A 22280-nucleotide genomic window follows, 5' to 3' on the forward strand; every position below is an offset into this window, starting at 1 on the left:
GACACAGTTCCCCTGGATGACACTTCAGACATATTAACTGCAGGCCATTAAGGAGCAGCTGCACTCAATGGGCTTGTAGGAAATAAATGATTAGATGGAATTACCCACTTTGAAGTGTGTCTGGACAAAAACTTTAGACATGTCTGGACAAAGGCATGACACAACCACATAAACTGAAAATTAAGAGATTGTGATCGGGTAACATCAACATTCCCCAACATAAAAATGAAGTATGAGGAAATGAGAAACCATGGAACAATTCTTTCTATGTCTTATTATGCAAGTGGCACTTTTCCTCCAAGAGTGGCAAATGGCATAGCAAGGACCCTCCCTCAGCCTTCAACAGCTATAGCAGCGTGGTACAGATTAGCTGTCCCACAATCTAGTGTGACACCTTAATGACAGCTTCAGCAAAATTACCATCCAGCCAAAACAGCCTGGGTTCACAGGTTAAGTGTGCTGGTGTCATTAAGCTAAGTGTAAGGAATAAACATGATCAATCTCCATAAATAACAAAGGCTGGGTGGGGAATGAGCAGCCACTTCTGAAAAGAAGAGAAAGAAAAAAAAAAAAAAAAAAGAAGAAAAAAAAGAAAGAAAAAAAAATGGAACGCAGCAAAAATCAAATGAGGAATTATTTATGTTACTGTGAAAGCTAAGGGCATAGATCAGAAAGAAAGTTATACATTTACAGCTTGAAGACTTTTAACAATGTTTTTACTAATTAGGGAAACATTTTAAAAGCTTTGGGTCAGATTCTTCAGAATCCTTCTGGAGAATTTTGATCCTTCATTTTTCTTTATTGTTGAGTTCTGCAGTTATTCAATTAAGCAGAGATCCCTTTTTCTGTATTCTGGTTACCTCCCAATCCTATAGAAACCTGCCTATAAAAAATGCCTTTGGCATTCAAAGGCAAAAAGCACCAAAAACTTCAAAAATACTAGTCTGTCATTTCTAGTTGCTATTTTTGTTATTTTTTTTTCCTAAATTTACCAGATTATATGACGTCAGTACAAATAGAGACTTCAGAAAAGATGGAGTCACAGCTGCTCCCTCATTCTTCAGCTTGTGAAATAAATAAAGATTACTTTCAGTGAGTGACAGTAAAAAAAAAAAAAACTTCTCTATTATTCCAGTGTCCAAAGAATATGTATCTGTATATTTAAGTCCAGAGCCTCATTTAAGTGGGATATCCATTCACATGAACAGAATGCCAAAAAGTGACAAACACAGCTTACTCTTGGATAGCCACATTAGTTGTAAATATTTTTATCTGAAAAATGCTGCAATGAAATGTTACTAATATAATATTCTCAGCAACTGCAATTTGATAATTTATAGCAGAAAATTCACATCTTTCATTCTCATCCCCTCAGCCTACAGATGCAGAAGAGCATCTGCACTGTCAGGAAAAACTGAACAACTAGAAAGAAAGAGCACAAAGAATCTTTCCCTGTCTCTCTCACACTTTCCCTGGCTGCATACAGAGTTGAGAAACCATGAGAACAAAATCTTGATTCCTCATAACTCTGCATATTCCTCCTGCCCACACCTTTCTCTCAAAGTCTTTCCAATGTCATTTGTCTGGGAAAAAAACTCAGTATCATTCACTAGGACAGAGATAACAGAATATAGTGAGAACTGTCATTTATATTTTCCAATTCATAAGCAATTTTGCTTGCAAATGTTTATATAGGAATATAATGTCTCTAAGCACAGTGTTACGGAAATCCAGTGAACCCAGTTCTATATCATGCAGTACTTTTCAGTCACCTGTGAAGCTGTAATCGTCTTGACAGTGGCTGTGACATCTTTTCCCCCAAAATGGGGACATTAAAAAGAATTCTAAAACCAGAACTGGAATCTCTGTTATGCTGACCTGGGCATATACCAGAGAAATTAGTGCACAAGCCTTACAAAATCTGAATGATACCACTTCACATCCCTTTGTAAAAGTGTTAATGACAGTGCAGGGTTGCAAGAGGAAAGGATGTTCAGATCTAAAGCTGGATATTCTCTTCCTCACATTCAATTTTTCCATGATTCCCAGAGGAAGGCTACTCTCATTTCCCTGAAATGCAAAAATGCATTTCTTATTTTTAACCTACCCATTGTCATCTAGGTCATCATATAGTGATGATTATTCAAAAAATTCCTCTCACTTTAATAACTTGAAATTAATTTAGCTCAGTGTGCTGCACACAAAGCTTCTTCAGAGTAGCACACCCAGTGACAGAAGGTTTTCAAGCAACCTTCAGCTGTATGATTCATTTCCCTACGGCTGTTTTACATGAGTACTAATACACTCAGAACTTCCCTGCCAACAAGGATTGGCCTCTTGACTTACTTGTTTGGTGAGGGTATCTTCTCAGACATTTATCTCATTACACCCAATTAGCAGTTATCATTTTATCATCAGCATTCACTGTCTAACTGTGCCTGGCCAAGTCTTGTGCTCTCTCTTTCCCCCCTACACAGATATTACTGGTCTTTTCTGGCACAGAGTTGCAGATTTGGTCTTCACATTAAGATCGTATGCACAGACTTGGTACATGTCCAGACATGCTTAAGAAGCTTCACCAGGTAAGCACCAGAGACAACATAACCCCTACATCCCCTTGGTTTCCACAGTGCTTGGGTCCAAAATCAGCTTAGTTCTGAAGCCAAATATTAAATGGTTGTAATAGTACTGCTAATAATAAAAAGACCAACACAGGAAAACTCAAGAAAGGACAAAGTGAATCAATATTCCCCATATATTATGCAAGTTGACAAGTATATACCCAAGCCTGCAGTGTTTCAGTCATCAGGGATCAAGCCCAGTGAGATCTCCTTTGAATTAGTGGTTTAGCACTTAACCTGCTCTTCACTAACCTTTCCTTAGACAGAAAGAGTTATTCTGCTGTTGGACACCTTCTAGATGAGAAACGACCAGCTCAGAGCACTGCTCCATATGTGTAATGACAGAGATGGGAGCTGACTTTAGGTCAGCTGTTTTCCTCTGAGCAGGTGGATACAAGGAAGAGCATGGTGATACCATCACTGAGCATCTGCTTCATGTTGCTGATTAACACTGACCATAACTTGCCAGAAATGATTAGAACTATAGAATGAGTCATTTGGCCTCGACGTACTCTGAGGATAAAGATACCATGCTTATCTAAAGGTATCTAAGACAGGACTAAATGAGTCAGTTTAAGTTGCGGAACAAAGGTAGCCGTGTTAGCACAGTGTGGAACTTGCTTCTCGACAGAGCTAATTAATCTGTACAGAATGCCACCTTAATATGGCTGTATTGTTTCTGGCAACAGTCCAGCCCAGCCTGGGTCTTTCCACCTCACTGCGGCTCTTTGCTTCAACAACATCAGCCCAACATCAATAGGTACTTCCCAAGGATGTCAAGAACTAGTCAGATTAATGCAAATTCTACTGGCAACTGGAAAAAAAATATATATATCTTCAAGCACACTTCCCATACAACAGCCCCTTTGACAAAATTTCTTTACCAAATCAGAGGCCAAGCACTACAAGAAAAAACATGGAGTGAAGAGAGGTCAGCAGAAAATGGTACATGACCAGATATTTTTTTAACTTCTTCCAAGACAGGGAGAGAATTCTTTGTAATGTATACCTTCATCTGAACCCCAAGACATCCATCTGACATCAGTAGTGGCATTTCAGTGGAACTACTTCATGTTATTGCATTTACACTTTTTTTACGTGGCCAAGGAAATCTGTGCTTTAGCAGTAAAATGCCTGATCTGTTTTAGAAGCAGTTGCTTGATAAACTTAGTAAGTAGTTTGATCATTTGCTCAATAAAAAAAAAATGTCCTAAAGGCAGAAAATTTTGTTTCTATTATTGTTTATTCTGTCAATTATTGTTTTAAAATTTTTACTTTTAAAAGACTGCTGTGAATTTCATATTGATCAGAAAAAGTAAGTTTGACTGGAGTCCTGAAAGAGTTGCCTGTTCTCCAGGCTAATTATTAATCTTGAATTGATTAATGAATTACCCTAGAAGAAAACAAAAGGCCCGTACATGTCAAATCAGTGTATTTGCACACTTGAAACTTAAACATATAGATACTTTGTAAAAGAAAAAAGATATTAAGATATTAGAATATTTTACAAAAGCATTGAAGGGCTAGTTCTACATACAACTGTTGAGCAATAAAGCTAAGGGAAGGCTTCTTTTTGCAATCAGTCAGTACTGCCGTGCCAGTTCTGAAGACATGGGAAGGTTTCCATAAGCTGTCACAGCACTGCATGGAGACTTTGGAAGTGATGATGGAAGTTCAGACACCTGAAGGCTCTTGTGAGGCATGCTGCCAATCTCCTGTGTCTGCTGCCTTTTATCGCAACTTGTTCATATGTAGCCAATTCATTGTGATGTTTGACGAAGCATTTGCAAAATGTATAGAGGTGCTCCCTTAAAAAGCAATCCACTGATTCTTTCATCATCTTTTTTGCATTTATCTTACCATTTAGCAGTGTAATTGACTTTACCGTCATGTACCACTAGCAACCTATGAATCACTTCCACCTAACTCAGCAGGGCATGAACTAGCCGGGGAAAAATAACTTGAACATAATTCCTTGTTCCTCAGAAGTATTCTAATGGAGTTCATCCTTCAGCTGAAAGAGACTACAGATGTATGGACCAGGCCCTTCATGGTCTTGCTACTTGTGTAAGCCAATAATACTCACAAACATAAGACTTTTTAAAACTTGTTCCAAGACTTTGACAGGGTAAGAATAGCATGGACAAGGTCACTATAAAAACCTGAGCAGTAGGTGGCTTCATAGGTCTCAGAGACTGCAGTACTATTGGAAAACGTCTCATGGAAGAAAAAGTTATTTTCTACTTCTTCTGCATGGTCCAGGGTGCTTACGGGTATTTGAACTAGCCTTCTTTCAAACTAAAATGATGCATATTCAGTGCATTAAATGCAATCATGTCTGCACACTCCATCTGAAGCTCTGATCCTTAACTGAATGTTTGGCATCTAGACCATTGATGCAAGCTACTTTATGTAATTGGCTGATTGATATAGACTAAGGAGGGATAACATGGTTTTGCTTAGCCATTTCCACAGCTAAATTGATCTGTAAAGGCTTTCTGCTATAGAAGGATTTTCTGTTCAGATGGAAAAAACATGTCAGTAATAGTGGACATTCGTTTGTAGGAGAGCTGCCTTTCATGCATACCTTGTCTCTTAATAGCCCCCTTTCCTGAAAAGAATTACTTTAGAATTACTTTTTTTTTTTTTTCAATTTACTTTAAAAGTTCAGCTATTTAGTGCACTGCAACAGCGTATGACTAATAATAAATCACAATAACAGCATGCTTTTTCAGCCACATCTGTACACAACTGTAACTGTAATTGGGTATACAGTTATTCAATTAAATTTAATTAAATTAAATACATCCTTTTAATGGAAGCCCCATAAAATGCGTTGCTTGTTAAAATAACAACAGCAAAAGCAAAACACAGAAGTACCACTTACCACTTTGGAAGAGTCCATGAAAGGAACACAGTAAATGATACACCCAGAGCAAGATTAGCTATGCATAGAAGGCTTGACCCAGGAACTACACAGAGATCAACAACCAATAGAAAGGTCTAGACAGAACACACTTTCCTCTGTGTTTTTTTGTTTGTTTGTTTGTTTTTGTTTTGGTTTGTTTTGTTTTTGCTTTGTGAGCCTCTGAAACATGTTAGAATGAGGCCTGGTTGGTTTTCTCAGGTACAAGGCTTAGATACTTGCAAGCCTTACTAAAGTGTAAGATCTAGAGAAGATAGTTATGCCTGACATACTTTTATCATTATTATTATTATTATTATTATTACAGTGAGGCTTGATACACAATTTTCTAGGCATGCAATTCAGAGAGTAGCTTCTATTGACATTTAAAAAGAAAATTCACAAAATTCCATTCTCCGTTCCTTCTTCACAGTGAGACTTCTCAAGTTTTTGACAGAATTACTAGCTCTTTTCAATGCCAGGATGTTACACTGCATCTGACCATGGCAATTACAGTGACACAGGCAGTGTAGTTTTTTGTTATATAAATATACTTTTATGACAGCAGAGGAATGAATACAACTCAAGGAGCTCATAAAGAGCAGTCACAAGCATCCTGTAATAACACAGCTATCACTGTCAATAGAAGCAGCTTTAACCATATCTTGAGCAAACAGAAGGATATATTGCTCTTATTTGTTAATGTCTGAAGGTGTACCTGTGTCCATATTTTCATAGAAAATTAATTGTTCACCTGAATGTAATTCACTTATTGGTCTCCATTTTAGAACGTCCTGTAATTATTTTTAGACACATCGACCCTCCACAAACGGGAAAAAAAAAAAAAAAAAAAAAAAAAAAACGGGGAAAAACAAAACAAAACAAAAAAGAAAAAAAAACAGCTGGAACAAAACATGAACTCTTCACTTGATGGCAATTTTGATGCATTGCACTCTTGACAGGAAGGCAATAAAAAGAAACGTAGGAGATATTCACACAGCCACTGGAGCACTGACAATATGAGCCTAGGTCATTCATGCTGTTTTTCAATGTACGCTTCCCATCTCCAGCATTGATCTTAGCCATTTTCTAGGAAATTCATTTCACTGAGAAAACTACCATCCTGGAAAATTTCATAAGAACAGGCTTGTTTCAATGACATGTTTAAAAGGAAGAAGTTGAAAAAATCGTCTCAGCTTTCTCAAATCACTCTGGAAATGATAAATTATTTCATTTGGATAATCTTAAAAGCATTTCATGTTGATTTCATTGTTAATTTATATTAGGCTGTGTAGTATATCATTGAAAAATCATATATAAGCAAAGGAAAAGGCTGAACTGAAATATTTGGTTTATTAAAATGATACATTTTACCTTCTTGAAATGAAAGCAAGTGATATAGAAAAATTAAATCCTTCAGTGGTCCCAAATAAAAGTAAGATGTGTCAAAAACAAAAAACAGAATTTTAGAATTATTCTGAAATTATTTTAAAAAATTCTGAAATGTAGTGAACTACTAGATCCTCTCTCACACTCAAAGACAAATCCAGTTTCTGACCCACATTAGTATATTCATTGCTTGTAAAGATTATTTTATTACCTCCCTACTAGCTAAATTGTTCCTGTTTGGCACAGACTACTGGAAAAATCAATGCAGACCCATACTACTGTGGAAGGAGTAACAGGAAACACTGGGGTTTCTCAGAACTCCCTGACTGTCCTGGGAGATGCGTCAAACAATTTAAGGCACCCTTTTAGTGAGGTACAGTATATTCACCACTATTAATTTCACTGTGCTAGTAACAATAAAGCTCAATAGCTACTTTTATGGATGATTATTTTTAGAAGTTGCAATGGAGGAAAGAACGGGAAAGAGCAGTGTAGTACTCTGCATGAAGAACAGAGGAAAGGACAACATATTGAAAGGGATACTGCACAATCAGAAATAAGATCACTTTTAAAATTAAAAAAAAAAAGTAATAATAATAATAATAATAATAATAATAATAATAATAATAATAATAATAATAATAATAATAATGATAATAATAATAAAAGAACATGTAGTTAGGGGTAGCTATTTTAGTATTTGTCTTGGAAAAAAGAGCAGTTTGATACAAATGGAGTCTGTATATTATTTCATGCAGTAAGTAAAACAAGAGCCCACAGTATGACATATGACACAAAGGGTGAGCATCATTTGCAAGCAAATGGGGAAAAAATCAGGCACATAAAAACAGATAAAAGATTGAAGGAGAAAATACTGATGCCACATTTAATTGGAGAACAGAAACTCTGTGTAAGCATCACATCTCGGGTGTACACAACTCTAGGGTCTCATGAATCACTACTAAACAAACAGTATTCAACTTTACTGTAGGAAGTAATGCGCAATCTAGAGTTTACTTTTTCCTTCTCATGCATTGTTCAAAAACTTTAGCTTGACATATTCATCTGGCATTCTTATTAAGTGTTACTTTTCATTATTTCACAACTGCCTGAAACCTAGTTGCCTATAAAGCATGCAGATTGCCCTTTGTTCATGTGATGGTTATTCATTCAATTATCAGATGAGATACCAGAAAATAAATACTGTTAGTTTGATTTTGAATGCATTATTGCACAAACCACGTCAGAATCCTCTTGGGAGAAAGATGACAGTACACCGGTTTCTCCATGATAAATCATTCTGCACTCTTACAGCTTTTTCATAAGGAAGATGGTGTAATGAATAAGGCTACATAAAAGCATTTGTGTTTCTCAATTCAAAAAATGGCATTAGCTTCCCTATGGTCATAAGCTACCTCAGTCTTTTGCTAGCCTTTTTATCAATTCCACAGAAGAAAAATAAAACAAACAAGTATTAAAACGTGTGCCATAATAGGGCTTCCAAGCTAATAAATATATTTCACTAATACAGTGTAATTTGTGTCAGTAATAGGCCATACTGGCAGAGACTTTTGGATCAAGTAGCTGTCAGCTACTAGTATACTACTGCAACTAAACTGGTTCATGTGGGCCTGAGAAATGAAGGTTCAAAAATGGTTTAGGAGGAAATGGAGAGTAATAGAGACAGAGGCCATTATCCAGCTTATGAATGGAAATGGCAAGTATGATAGTGCAGGCATGGAAGAACAATTCCCATTAGACAGGTATGGTCTGTCTAGTCCATCTGACTCCAGTATTGATGGAAAGCCTATAGGAAACTGGCCAGATTATTCATTGCCTTCCATTTACTCCTGTGCAATGAGTATAAAATGTTATCAGCATGGGTAATGATTCAAAAAAGGCAGGGCTGAGCATATTGCTCACCCCTAATCCTTGAGATGAGGCAAAGACAAGATGCTACACTGGGTACTTTCCTTCCTGTTCTCCACACCCTCTTGAGCTATAAAAGACTCTACTTGGCAGAGCTCACATTGCAAGTGTCACAGTTTTGCCAAAACTGCGTACTTAACTTCAAGAAAGCAGAAGACTGGTTTAAAGTCAAAGACAGAAAAATCAATACCACTCTGGTAACTCTTCATGTTTTGTCCCCAGAAATAAATAAATAAATAAATAAACAAACAATAATAATTATATATATATATATATATATATATATATATATATATATATATATATATATATATATATATAAAATATATGTAATTATAATATGTAATATATAATATTATATATGAATATTATAATTACATATTATAATATTCATATAACATATATAACATATATAATGTAACATATAACATATAACATTTATAACATATATATTGGTTAATATATGAATGCAATCATGACTTTCCATTTTGTATTCTAAATTTCTTCAAATCTGTAGATTTAAGTTTGTACTTTAGTAAGGATTAAAACTTAAAAATAAATAAATAAATAAAAATTATGAAAGAAGCCAGGAACTCAATTAGAGAATTAAAATCTGACTTTACTTATTTAGATATTATAAATTTTTCCCCAAGCAGTTATAATGAAATTCCAACATTTTCTGTGTACACTGGATACATACACATGCCAATCTCAGTTATTTATCTTGTTAATGCTATATTTTATTTATCGAGTGCACAGTTATAATGCTAGAAGAAAAACCAAGATACTATGGCAATTCCATTAATATTAATATGGAAAATAGTGACAGGGTACACTGAACAAGAAAAATTCATCCACGGTGTGAGTCTAAAAATGTCAGTGGAATTAAATAAGATATGAACTTGGTCATGGACTTTTATATATGGATACACCACTGGATTATTTCATTGAGCAATTTTTTTTTTCATTATGCAAGAAACACAGATTTAAATCTAGTGAAACTGTATAGGCTAATCTGACTCAATGCAAGCTGGAAAGTTCACTGCATAACCAACACTCTTTAGCAATGTTGAATTATCTTTCCTTAAGGTGTACAGGAAATTATAAATGGCCATGATTCCTGACCTGTACTTTATCTGTAAACTGTAAGCTTACATGGAAGGCAAATTGAGCAAATCTCCTTCTGTGATGTGTGAACTACCGGTGAAAAGCCTAACGTAATGACAGACATGCAGGTAGAATGCAAAAGGTTTAATTCATTCATGTCACCTGAAACAACCACCTTATTTGTTAGATACTTGGTTGTTGCATAAGGTTAGCTGGGGGAAAATAAATAAATAAATAGATAGATATATAGATAAATAAATAAATAAATAAAATTGATGGTATTTCAGTAAGAGCAGGTGTTTTACCACAGGGTACTTGAAAAGAAGAAATTACACAGATATTTAAAATGTGTAGTGATGCTTTAACTTTTCTAAAGGGTGTTAGGAGTTTTGTGCTAAAGTTTTAAACCAAAACAATGTCTTAAAACTCAGGCAAAGAGCAAGAGTGAACCTTTGATTCAGTGAGTTTTGTACTACAGTTTAGATGTCTTTATGAGACAGTATTCCATGAAGTCAAATGTCTGTATGATGGTTTTCAGCACTCACGAACAATTCCTGTCATGGCCAGAAAGTCATATCTTTATGATCACAGCCAAAAAATGTTGGTGGGGTGTTTTCTTTTGTTTTTGTTTTGCTTTGTTTCGTTTTCGACTCAAAAACAGAGAACTCAAAAGAAGTAGAAAGACAAAAGAGAATTTCTGTTCAATGCATTTACTCATTAGGCAACTAAGTTGAAAAGCTTCTATTTCTCCCTTTTCTTTTCTTTTTCTTTTTTTTCTCTTTTTTTTTTCTTTTTCAGTAAATGCAAGCCTATGAACTATTTTCTGAAAGGAAAGCCTTCAACTTCAAGTAGGGAGAGAAACGAACAAATGAAATTCAGGCAGAAGGCTGGTAAATATCTACTAATTTCCTAGTAGCAGGTTTTCTTCTGGAGTAGGAAGAAATAAGAAAAAAGTTATTTTTCTTATAACAAAGTCAACTGTTACTTTCTCTGATTTTAATTGATTTTGGCCCAGATCTGGCATCCTCACTCAGTGTTAGCTGCTCTATATAAGAACATTCTTCGTTGCCAGGAAACTACTTGCACTGAGGTCTTCGCAGGTTAAAGTTTCCAAAATGAATACCTTTTTATTTTATCGATATTTATTTAACTATTTATTTTATTTCTTTATTTAATTTATTTTCATTAATCCAATGTGGCACCTACAGCCAGATTTTTATCTGTAATGAGTTAGGATAGTATTAGTTACACCTTTTTAAACAGGTGGTTTAATGGTTTAAACACAGGTGCCGTGTTGAGAGGCCACAGATGTTCCTGCTGTTCTTCTGTTTTCAGCTCAAACATTTAAAGTTGAAGCAGCATAATAACTGTACAGAAACAGTGAATCGGAAGTCATATCCTCATACTCCAAGTCCATTCCTTCAGATCCTAAGTACCCACACCCTATAATCTATCTCATAATTTTCTATCTTCAAAAATAATTAGATATTTTTGGCCCGTATTGTTCCTATTAGGAGTCAGTTTCTTTACTTTGTCCTATTCTTTTTTTTTTTGATTATTTTGATTTTGCCAATCCAAAAGATTCCCTGGACACTTCTTAATAATGCATTTAATTAACCAGCTGAGTTCTTCTTCACACAATACTACTGAAGCCAGGTATCTAGTCTTAACAAAATATTTAAGAATTGGGCTTTTGAATAAATAATTTAATTCTGAATAATTAAATCAGATGGGAAGAAAACGATAAAGAGATGAAAATATTTGTACTTCAGGGAAAACCTTAACTATTTTATGTTTGGAAGAAATTTCATTTTAAGTACATTACTTCCATAATGTTCACCCCCGCAATTATTTCACATTCTAGTCCATCATTTGCAGGACTGTCTGCAGAAGACCAGAACCTTTAAATAAGGGGCCAGCTCTGCAGCAGGTTATTGCCACATTTCAGAATTTGTTACAGGCCACAGCAAATTTATCACAGATCAATGTGATTTTTTTTTTTTCCTTGAAAACACTCATTAAGCAGTATGGTGGTTTTGTTATTGTTTTGTTTTGAGATGTCTGTAACTGCCTCAAAGTCCACTAGTGAGTGAGCTGCTACAGCTTAGTAAACTCTGAACTCTGAATATGATGTGATGTATTGATAGCTATCTTCTCAAGTTGTATTCTCCCATTCTACCCTTCTCCTAACATCCTTTCTTGTTTATGCATGTGGCAATACTGAGCTTCTGAGCCAAAGTCTGACCCTTGCTCAAATCTGACACACAAGAATACAAAAAAAGATTTTCAAACACAGATTCACAATAGTGAGATTTGAAGCCACTACCAGAATGGGAGCTGGTATTTTCAGGAGATCATTTTAATTAATTCTTTTGCTACATATATAGCCATTAATAATATTTAGGTAATATTTTAACAACAGGAATGGTTGACTATACAGTAAACTATATTGTCCACATTTTACAGACAGCTTGGAGCTCAAATAGGATGCCAAGGCTCTCTTGTATCACACTGGAAGACATTGACAGGACCACATTAGAGCTGACAGGCTGGATTAGGACACAACTGCCTGACCCAGGTTAGGCTCTAAATGTTGCCCAAAATAGCAGTCCTACTAGATGCCCTAGATGGACAAACATTATCTCCTCTCCTGCTAAGATCAACTCGTTAAAGGGAGGGAGTGACATGCAATGTATTGACAAAGAGCTATGCCTGGCTCCAGTGTCTGCATCTCTGAAAGGAGTCACACAAGTCTACCTCCTGCCTGACAGACTGTTGTTGCGCTATGTGATGAGCCAGGCAATCCTGTGTGATCATTCCTCTAGAAAGATGAACCCTTCTTTCTGCCTATGCCTCATCCTCATTAAAAATGCTATTACAACCTCCTTCAAATACTGATGTGGAAGGTGCCCTTTCACTTGCTTTTTCTTCTCAATGAATAAGTTAATAAGTTTCCTCAACTAGTGCAAACTGCTTTACCCTTGCCCTTCACTTTTGTGTTGTTAGGTGAGAAAAGCTCGAGAGCATTCTGCCTTCTCATTTACTTCGATTATTTACAGTCCCACTCTCACCTTCACTGCTATAATTGCTTGTGAGTTACACAGAATCAGTCACTTTCCTTTATTCATACTGAACAGCCGCAGTGAGAAGGCAGTCTCAGTGTAGCACAGTTCATTTTATGACACTCACGAATCTCACCAGACTGGAGAAATAACAGGGGAAGTAATTCAGAGAGCAACTTCCATTGTCTCTGCAAAACAGCAGCTTCTAACTCGCACTTCCTCAGACACTCTGTTGCTAAACCCATTTGATCACCATTACCAGTGTGTCAGGATACTACGTTGATTACCCTAAAAACAAATGACGCAAGTAGAAGAGTACCATACATGTTGACAAATGTATACATCGCCCCTTCTAAATGTAATTTTAAGAAAATGTACCTACTAAAGAAACAACTATTTGCAAGTACAGACTTAAGATATGAGGTTATTCAGATTTGAGAATTGATAGGAATTTAACTGAAAGCCAAGGTCTGAAGTCTACCTCTTAGTTCCAGAATGGCTATGAAATTTGGGAATGCTTTATTACTATGCAAATAAAATAAATAAAAAATAATTAATATACACATACTGCAAATTAATTAGGAAAACTCATCCAAATTCAACTAAATTCTTTCACTCCAACCTGAGCTCAACCATCTATTACAAGCCAATACACACCTCATCTTAAAATTAACCTTACTCCAAACAAACTACATCCCAAAGACTTTACATCCTCAGTTTATGATAATCCTCTGTTCCTTCCCTTCTTCCATTTTAAATGTGACCAGCAAAGTGTTTCACTGAAGAAAAATGCATTTATATTGAGAATGTAAACTACAGCGAATCACAGAAAATAAAACCAGTGAAAATTATCGCATGGAGTTGTAGTTACTTCACAGCAACCAAGAATAAATCCTCTCCAGGTTCTAAGCTTTTCTTAGATGAACTTGTAAAATTTCTACCTCCAAAAATTATGATATGAAAGCTGTTAGATACAGAAGTAGCCAGATATCTATAATTCAGCATGATCATGATACAGAAAGAAGGCTCTTCCTAGGTTTCTGATATCCAAATCCACTATCTCAAATATCAACCCAGAAAACAAACAAACAAAACAAAACAAAAAAACACTCTGAAGTGACATCAGAAGTCATAAAAGTATCATAAAAGTATAGTCCGCTAAAGGAATACTACACAATAGGCACAGTCCAACCATTCCTCTACTCCTCCTACCTTGAATTGTGCCTTCATTTACAAACTGCTTTTCTTCAGCTCTGCTACACAGCCAACAAAGGCATATTGTCTATGTTATTAACCAGACAGAAAATAAGCACTGAGCTTGTGAAAAATGCATTAATTCTTGGGATAAATACTTATTGACACTCTAATGTGGAGCCTGTCTCCTCTGTTTTATGAGCTCTACGGAGTTTGATTATTATGAGTCACCTCATTCTCTCAGAACAAAAGAAAATCAGGTGTGGGGTAAAGTGTATATATTCTTCAAACTACTATGCATAAACTATGCTTAGATTGTCTTTTGTTTTTGCTGCTTGAGAGGTTCTTCCCCACAAACACAGGCAGCTGGATTTTTTTCCCCCATTACTCTTTTAATCTTTGCTCAGCTGCCACCATGGCATTTGGGAATGCTCAATACAGTTTTCAAAGCACTGCACCCAATATTTATGAACCTATAAACTGGTGCTGTTTGTTTGAAGCAGCTCAGTCTGTTGGCAGGACTTCTTGTTGGTTTTGATTGCAAACAAGTTCTGACTGCATTTCAGATTCATTCAGAGTAAAACATTGAAAAATCCAGTAAGAGCCACTAAACAACTTCAGACATGCCCATATTCTTATCAGCCTTGGCTTTCTTAAATATCTCCTGAGGAAGGAAAAGATATGAACTTGTCCCTACTGCACTTCCCTTCATATGCATTTTCTTCTAGTGTCTTTAACAATATCCACCACAGTTTCAAATGACCTTTATTTTTTATTTCCCCCCCCCCCCAAAGAAAAGCATCTAATTAACCTATCTCCCAGCCCTAAGTTTGCTGATGTATACATTTAGTGGAAAGAGCAAAGACTAAAAGGTATACACAGTACACATTAGCTCAACTCAGTTTGGTATGCAGAATCTAGATAATTTCAATAATGGCTTGGCAGCTGTATATCCTTCTAGCATCATCACTGAAAGCACTCTATAATGGCTGTAGTCCAGCTCTCCTTCACTCTGAGGATCTTATAAGTTAAAGAAGTGTGCAGGCCTAGAAAATACTACAGTTTCCTACTTGTTTTTCTACTGTCTTCTCTATCTCCATCATTAGTGCATCACCATCCTGAAGAAATGGAAGCAGTGACACCGTATGCTTTTCTGCTTATTTTTCCCATTTTACAGATGCTTTTCACATTGTATAGTAGAAAATTCTACAGACTGCAGAACACTATAAGCTATGTTCCTGGGGCCACAGTAAAGACTGAAGAAATAGTTTCATAAATATCTATATCATTTAGGTAATGTTTCTATTTTACAGAATTTTACTTTACAGATAAGAGGTTCACAGAGCTCTACATGCCAAGACAAGTAAAATCTAGCTACTCTTATTAAAGAATCTGTCTCCTCTATCTCCACAACTATATTAGTAAAATAAAAAAAATGAAAGTGAGTGTTATTGACATGAACATGTGATTTTCCTTGCTGTTTGATTCACTTCTAGACTGGACAGAGCCACATAGCCATCTCTCAAGTAATTCTCAGCAAAGGTTGGATATTAACAGAAACCAAGGACCTCTTCCAACAGGCACTTTGCCACTGTGTTTGTGAGGAAGAGATTAATCTTAAGATCAAAACCAGACAATATCACTTGACATCAGGGCTAAAATATTCCTTGACATTGTTTAATTTTCTAGTAAAAATTAACAGTCTCTATTTATGTCTCTAACAAACTTCAGTTTCAGGTGGGAAGAAGGAAATAAATACTATTACAAGTTATACTTTGCAAAGGCACAAGTAGAACAATACTTTCTCAATAGCATTTAGGTATGCAATTCTCATATCTTCAAAGATCTAGGTAGGTCTAAGCTTAGCTGACAAGGATACCCCTGGGCAGAAACTGCTTGGAACACAGAGTTAGAATCCAAGCAAATGGAAAAAATCTTTTTGTGGACAAAGCCTGCAGCTAGAAATTAATGCCAAAACTGACCCTGTGGTTCTGTCACTACTAAGCCACAATAAACATGACAGTTAAGCAACTTTATATATGGTTCACTCCATTTTAAGACAGCTATTTAAGGCATATAAAATAAGTTTTCATTTAGAATAGTTTTTTCTATATTAATTATAAAGACAGCCTTGATGAGTGTTTTGATGCATATACCTTAATTTTAGAAAATAAAGAATATGTGATGTGAATCTCACATTTAATCTGTCTTCTAGACTAAAATCATCTCTGAATAAAGAGTGAACAGAGGATAACATGTCTTAGGAAGATTAGATTTAGACTTTTGGCTTAATAACTTGCAAGAACTTTAAGAACTTGGAGAATTCCCATTATAGGATCTAATCATTTTACTGTTTTTACATAATTTCTAACCTCATGGTAAATATTAGGGGCTTTTTGTTGTTGTTGTTTTGTTTTCTTCATTGTCATAGACTCAGTGACCTCCAGATAAATCAATTTTAGAAAATTCTTATCAGTTCTTTTTATTTCTCACAACCAAAGGTAAATGTGTAACTGTAGTTAAAGGTTAAGAAGTCAGAAGAATTTATCACTGAAATGACATAGATAAAATCTGCTAAGGAACATCTGTTGTAAGAAATTTATTATTACAATACTTTTTAAGTGCTCTTTTGATTATCTTGCAAAGGTCTGCATGCTAACAAATCTGCTGAATATTAATTTACAATGGTTGCATACTTACCTCTGCACATCAGAAAAGCATAATTGTATAAAAACTACAGGCACAGTCTATCATGGGCCAACCTTGATTATAAAAGATTATCTCCAGTGCTACATGCTTTGCCATATTCTTTATCTAAGATCTATATCTAAGATCTATATTTCCTATTCTCAGTCTTCAAGCAAGCTGTGGAGACAAATTATTTGCAAAGATACATCTTGGAACCCTAAACAAATGAGAATGAATGCCTTGTTTTCTTTTGGTAAAAACTGTCATTCTTTGCAATGGAAAGACATAAATAAATATACATCAAATTATATAAGAAGCCACAGAGCAGGCAGCCACAAGATGAATATGTCTTTTTAAAGGCATAGCTTACGCATAGATGTTGAGAAAAATGAAAACAGTGTTGCAGTTATAATGTACAGCATGATACCTCTGACCTGGAGATAAAGGAAGACAAAGCATCAAAGGCATGTCAATCTAAAGGATATAAAAACAGAGACACCTCAGTGCTCTGGTTTTGTTTTACATTTTTTGGAATGAAAAAATTACATATTTCTTTTAGATTCTCTTCTCTTCATCAGTACTACTTTATTCCCAGAAAGCAGTACTGTAGGTCAGAGAAATCAGAGAAATCACAGATTTACAGAGAAATCAGTCGTTAATGGGAAAACAAACAAACAAAATAACAACAACAAAAATAAAACACACCACCACCAACAAACGGTTATTTACTTGGCTAATGCACTTCCCTAGGTCACATTATACAGAAAAGCTTTTAAAAAATATTTGTTTGACTGATCATATCAAGATTTACACTGTTTGAGTAGTAGACTTTACACAAGGGCTTTAAAAGTACAGTCCAGATGTGTTCAATTGAGGAAGGAAGGACGCACTGTGTATGTAACACAGATGGAAAGTTTCAGGAAAATACGAACACTCTGGGTCACCTCAGAGAAAACATGCTGTAAAGCCAGCTTCTGATCCTGCTGTAAAAGGGACAATCCCAGTAAACCAGCAGGGTTCCTACTGGCTTTCTGGGAAGAAGTGCCAAAGGCTGAGTTTCTTCTTGGACATAGGAGTGGACATAAAATAACCTTATACTTGCAAGTAGGTTAGCAAAGATTAGACTTATGCATAGTACTTTAGCATCACCGTTTCTTATATTTCTTTCTCTGGCCTTCTGGAGAGCTCACTCGGACGCCCTGGTACTTGCAAACTTGCTTCAAAGGACACTGTTACAATCATCAGTTTCATCCCTTGCTATTGCTGCTTCTCCCCAAGGAGCTGCTTTCAGATGGAGGATCATCACATTAAGAAACACAGAAAGACCTACAGATCATGCTGTGTTACTGTATTCCAATTAAAATATCTTAATTTTATGACTGGAGATTCAATTTTTCAGGAGGTAGTGCTCTGGCTGCTGACAGACTGCTCATGTGCAAAAGCACTGCTTTCCACCCACACCTCCAAAGCTGTATGACCTGAAGAGATCACACGAGGTACAAGTATAAGACAAACGTTGCCTGATCTGTTACAGTGGTGAATCCCTCCAGGCCAGGGTCACTGCAAGGTGCTCGCTGCTCCCGGGGCAACTTTCATGAGAAGCAAGAACAGCCTCTGTTTTATGGCCCCCAAAAGCTACTGGCGTAAAGGCAACGTGGATTAGGGCCACCGGGTTCAGAAAAATTTACCACACTGTGTAAGTAATGGACACTCACCTAGAATGTCCATTAAAAGAAAGTTCGGAGGGAATGTCTGCCCCTAGGAGCTCACTGCTCTTGGGTTTGTAGGTTGGGGGTGCCGGGGCCTTGGTGCCCAAGGCAGCCGTGTGTCAGCTGGGCGGTGGTATGTCTATGACATGGCTCTGACGCCTGTCACACACACATCAGAGGACAAGTCACAATGGAGACCTGTCCTTAAGGGAGCGAGCACCAGGCAGTCCGTTTCATTTGGACTTGGGCAATCTGTGAATATGGTGTGTGGGGGAAGGCTGGGCTGGGCAAGGGCCGCAGCACGCATCTGGGGTGGGGGGGGGTTCTGAGCCTGCACCTGGGGTCCAGACACTCCGGGCCACACTGCGGGCAGGGCCCGGTGCGGCCACTGGGGCTGGGAGCAAGGATGAAGGGACTCTCGGGGAGTCTCTACCCGGGGCCTGTGTCCCCTTCAAGCCTGCTGACACCCAGCCACACAGTGCTCACAAGCCCTGCTTTTGCCCACTCCAAGACCAGCCCTCTTACCAGCCCCGCTCCCCCAGCAGCCAGCTCCCTCCCAGACAGGCCCACTAACCCCCTTTCTCTCCCCCCTCCTCCAGGCCGTGGCTGAGTGGATTGCCTTTGTCCTGACTGTGCTGGGAAGCCAGTACGTGGGGCATGTCAACGAACAGGCTGACATGTCCACGCTTGAGCAGATATGGAAGCGTGAGGAGCAGCTGAGACAGGAGATGGCTCGGCTGCAAGACGAGATGGAGAACAAGGTGGTTGTTGAGGAAGCCACGCTCTCCACTGTGTTCCAGCAGTGGCATATCTGGGCCATTGTTGGAGCCCTTGTCCTGTTCTGTGGGCTCTGCTGGCTGGCCAGGCGAAGGAAGACAAAGCCTGCCAGAAGCAGAAAGGAGATCAGCTCCAGCAGTGAGGAGGAGGGGGAAGAGGACAATGAGCTAAAAGACCGCAGTGGTGCACGGCGTGCTTTCAGGCCTTTGGAAAAGCTCACCCCTGGGCCCATGCAGGAAGTGACCATCGTGTGCAAGGAGCTAGTAGGAGACCTCCTCTGCATCTGCCGAATGCTTTCCAAGAATATTTTCATGCCACAGCTGCACCTAGACATGGGGATGAATGACACCTACACTGGCTGGAATGTCCAGAAGGGTTGCTTATTCTACAGCCTGCACGTGTTCCTGGATCCACCTCCCGGGTTCTCCTTCCTCCTTGACTTGGACCCCACAGGGCAGCGGCCAAAGAGGCACTCCGGCGTCCGTGTAGAACAGAAGTGCGAGTGCTCCAGGGAGAGGATGCTGGGGGACGTGAAGTGCATCCTCCACCATCCCAATGACAACCTGGGGAAGAATCAGGCCTCGCATCTCCTAAGCACCCTCTGCACCCAGTCCTACCTAGACACAGAGAAGGTTGCCTCCTGGGTCCAAGAAATGGTGAAAAAGGCCTGGGTGCTTTTGCCTGTGTCACACCACTGCCAGCTAACGGTGCTGCCCTCCTCCCATTCCTGCAAGCTACAGCTGACAACCACCTCCCAGAGGACCATCTTCATGGAGCTGATTTTTGCTGTGCAGGAAGCTGAACCAGATTCCTTATGCTGCAGTACCAACTAGGCAAGCGCTGGCTTCACCGTCAGCACGCCGTGAGAGACAACATCACATCATGACCATCAGCTGCGCTTCTTCGGGCTCACGGCGAGGCACGCCTGTCAGAACAGCTTCTACTTACTATGTCGCAGCTCTGCACTGTATCCTGGAAGGCACAGGCTGTTCCACCTCTTCCTCAAAGGCAGCTGTGATGCACCTCCTGATGACTACACCCCTGCCAAGATGGCACAGGAGGTTTCCTACTGCAGCTGGATGACATCTTCTGGTACCCATGCTGCTGCCCAGAGGAGAAATACTGTTGAGCCTTCCTCCTAGGAAATAAAAGGGTGACTGAGGAGGTTGTCTTACCCTCGGCCTTCTGAACAACCATCCTGCTCAACCTCTCGCAGTGCCTGGTGCTGGAACCAGCTGCCCAAGCTCAGGCGCTGCACAAGTTTCAGGAGCTACAAGACCGGCTCAGAATGTTGTTAACCTACAGACATCAGCAGAGGTCTTCATGCAAAGCGCTGTGTTTGTGGGGTTCACAGCTGGCAGCGGACATTGACCTCATCCCTTGGGGAAGAAAAGGAGGGAATGTGAGAAATGAAACCCCCCAGCAGTAGAAATTTCATCTTGTGGACGATCCTTCCTGTACAGCAGGAATTTAAGTCAACAGCAGCTACAGAATGACTTTCCCACTCTGTTCCCCTTGCACTGGTTTGGCCTGGGTGACAATTTCAGGCTCTGGGGCAGAGAATCTGCTCAGCCCAGAGGTTCTCTGGGGAGAACTGAGTACACTGCACCTGAAGAAGACGGTGGGAATTGATCCTCGCACCTGGGAACAGTCGTGGAGGAATCGTGCATGTGTTCTGGACTGTGGGCAAGCTGCATTAGAGGAATTCTTCAAAAGCAGAGTCTGAGGAATCTCACCCAACCCAGACCAAGAAGCCATCGCAAGCGGGCTTACAACAGAACACGCTGTCACCTCCTGGACAGTGACTGCCCAGCCTGTGTGAGAGAGTCAGTTCCCCCAGGGACCTTCAGCTTTGCAAAAATGACAATAAATTACCTCTCTTCCCGATTGTCTGCGCAATACACTTTATTGGGGAAAGTAGGCATAGGTTGCTACTTGCTCAGCTGCAGCAGAATCAGGGCAGCATTTGGAGGTGAGATGTATCAAAGCGGAATGCTTTCTGTCCTCCTCTTCTCTTACTTTTATAGGTTTCTGGACTGCTTCCCTTTTCATCAAAGATGTCTCTGTGTATTAATATCTGATGGAGGGGAACAGAGAGAAGGCAATAAAACTTTTCTATGCAGTGCACACTAACTGGACAAGAAACAACTCTTCGTATTACTAACAGTTTGATATTTTAGTTGGTGCAGAGTAGTGCTTACACGAAGTTAAGGACTTTTCTTCTTCTCATGCTTCCCTTTAAGGAGGCTGGGGCTTCACACAGAACTAGGAGGAGACAGAACCAGGCCTGCTAACCCAAAGTGGACAAAAGGGTATTTCATACCATATGATGTATGAAATATGCTCATATGAATGATAAATCTGGGAGGTTTGGATAATAATCTGATAATAAATTTGAGGAGGTTTCCTGGGGGAGGGGTGAGGCTACTCCTTGTCTGGCTTGGCATCGGCAATTGGGTGGTGTTGAATTTCATTGTGCATCTCTTGCTTTGTACTTTCTTTTATCTTTACCATTGGTATTTTCCCTTCATTTTTTGTCCTATTAAACTGTGAATTTTTTACACTTATTTTTTGATTCTCTCCCCCATCCCACTGTGGGGATCGTGTGAAGTGAGCAAAAGGCTGTGTGGTGTTTAGCTGCCATCCATGTTACCACAACAGTAGCACTGCTTGAGCAGAGGGGTTGTACCGTATGACCACTAGAGGTCCCTTCCAATTCTGACTGTTCTGTGACTGCGATTCTGGGAGATCTGCATCCAAAATTAAGACAGACACATAAGGAACGAGCATCTTGCAGCACCAGGCATGCTCCATCCATGCCTGCTCATCACCATTTGGAAACAACTCTTGAACCACTGTCAACTCACACCAGTGTCTTGGGAACAGAGACCCAGCCATG

At 38.5% G+C, this 22280-nt stretch overlaps 1 protein-coding gene across 20 annotated transcripts in view; it reads right to left on the bottom strand.

Moving 5' to 3' along the window:
* Nucleotides 1–22280, bottom strand: part of LOC110354175 (uncharacterized) — a 130284-nt gene that overhangs the window by 87069 nt on the left and 20935 nt on the right. For 15 of the 20 annotated variants that reach the window (XR_011809245.1, XR_011809252.1, XR_011809248.1 and 12 more), the window contains 2 exons: nucleotides 21257–21458; nucleotides 17231–20519 (listed from right to left, as the gene is read on the bottom strand). The exons of 1 other annotated variant lie outside the window; for it this stretch is intronic. Coding sequence is in view for 2 of the 19 variants with exons in the window: in XM_072037763.1 (XP_071893864.1) it covers nucleotides 21336–21458 (123 nt within the window). In the remaining 17 variants the exon portion in view is untranslated. Of the gene's footprint in view, nucleotides 1–17230; nucleotides 20520–20556; nucleotides 20761–21256; nucleotides 21459–22280 lie in introns of those variants that run through there. 4 more of the 20 variants (XR_011809241.1, XR_011809250.1, XM_072037764.1 and 1 more) reach the window with 4 other exon arrangements.

This window comes from Anas platyrhynchos, chromosome 4, assembly GCF_047663525.1.
Source record: "Anas platyrhynchos isolate ZD024472 breed Pekin duck chromosome 4, IASCAAS_PekinDuck_T2T, whole genome shotgun sequence".
NCBI lineage: Eukaryota > Metazoa > Chordata > Aves > Anseriformes > Anatidae > Anas > Anas platyrhynchos.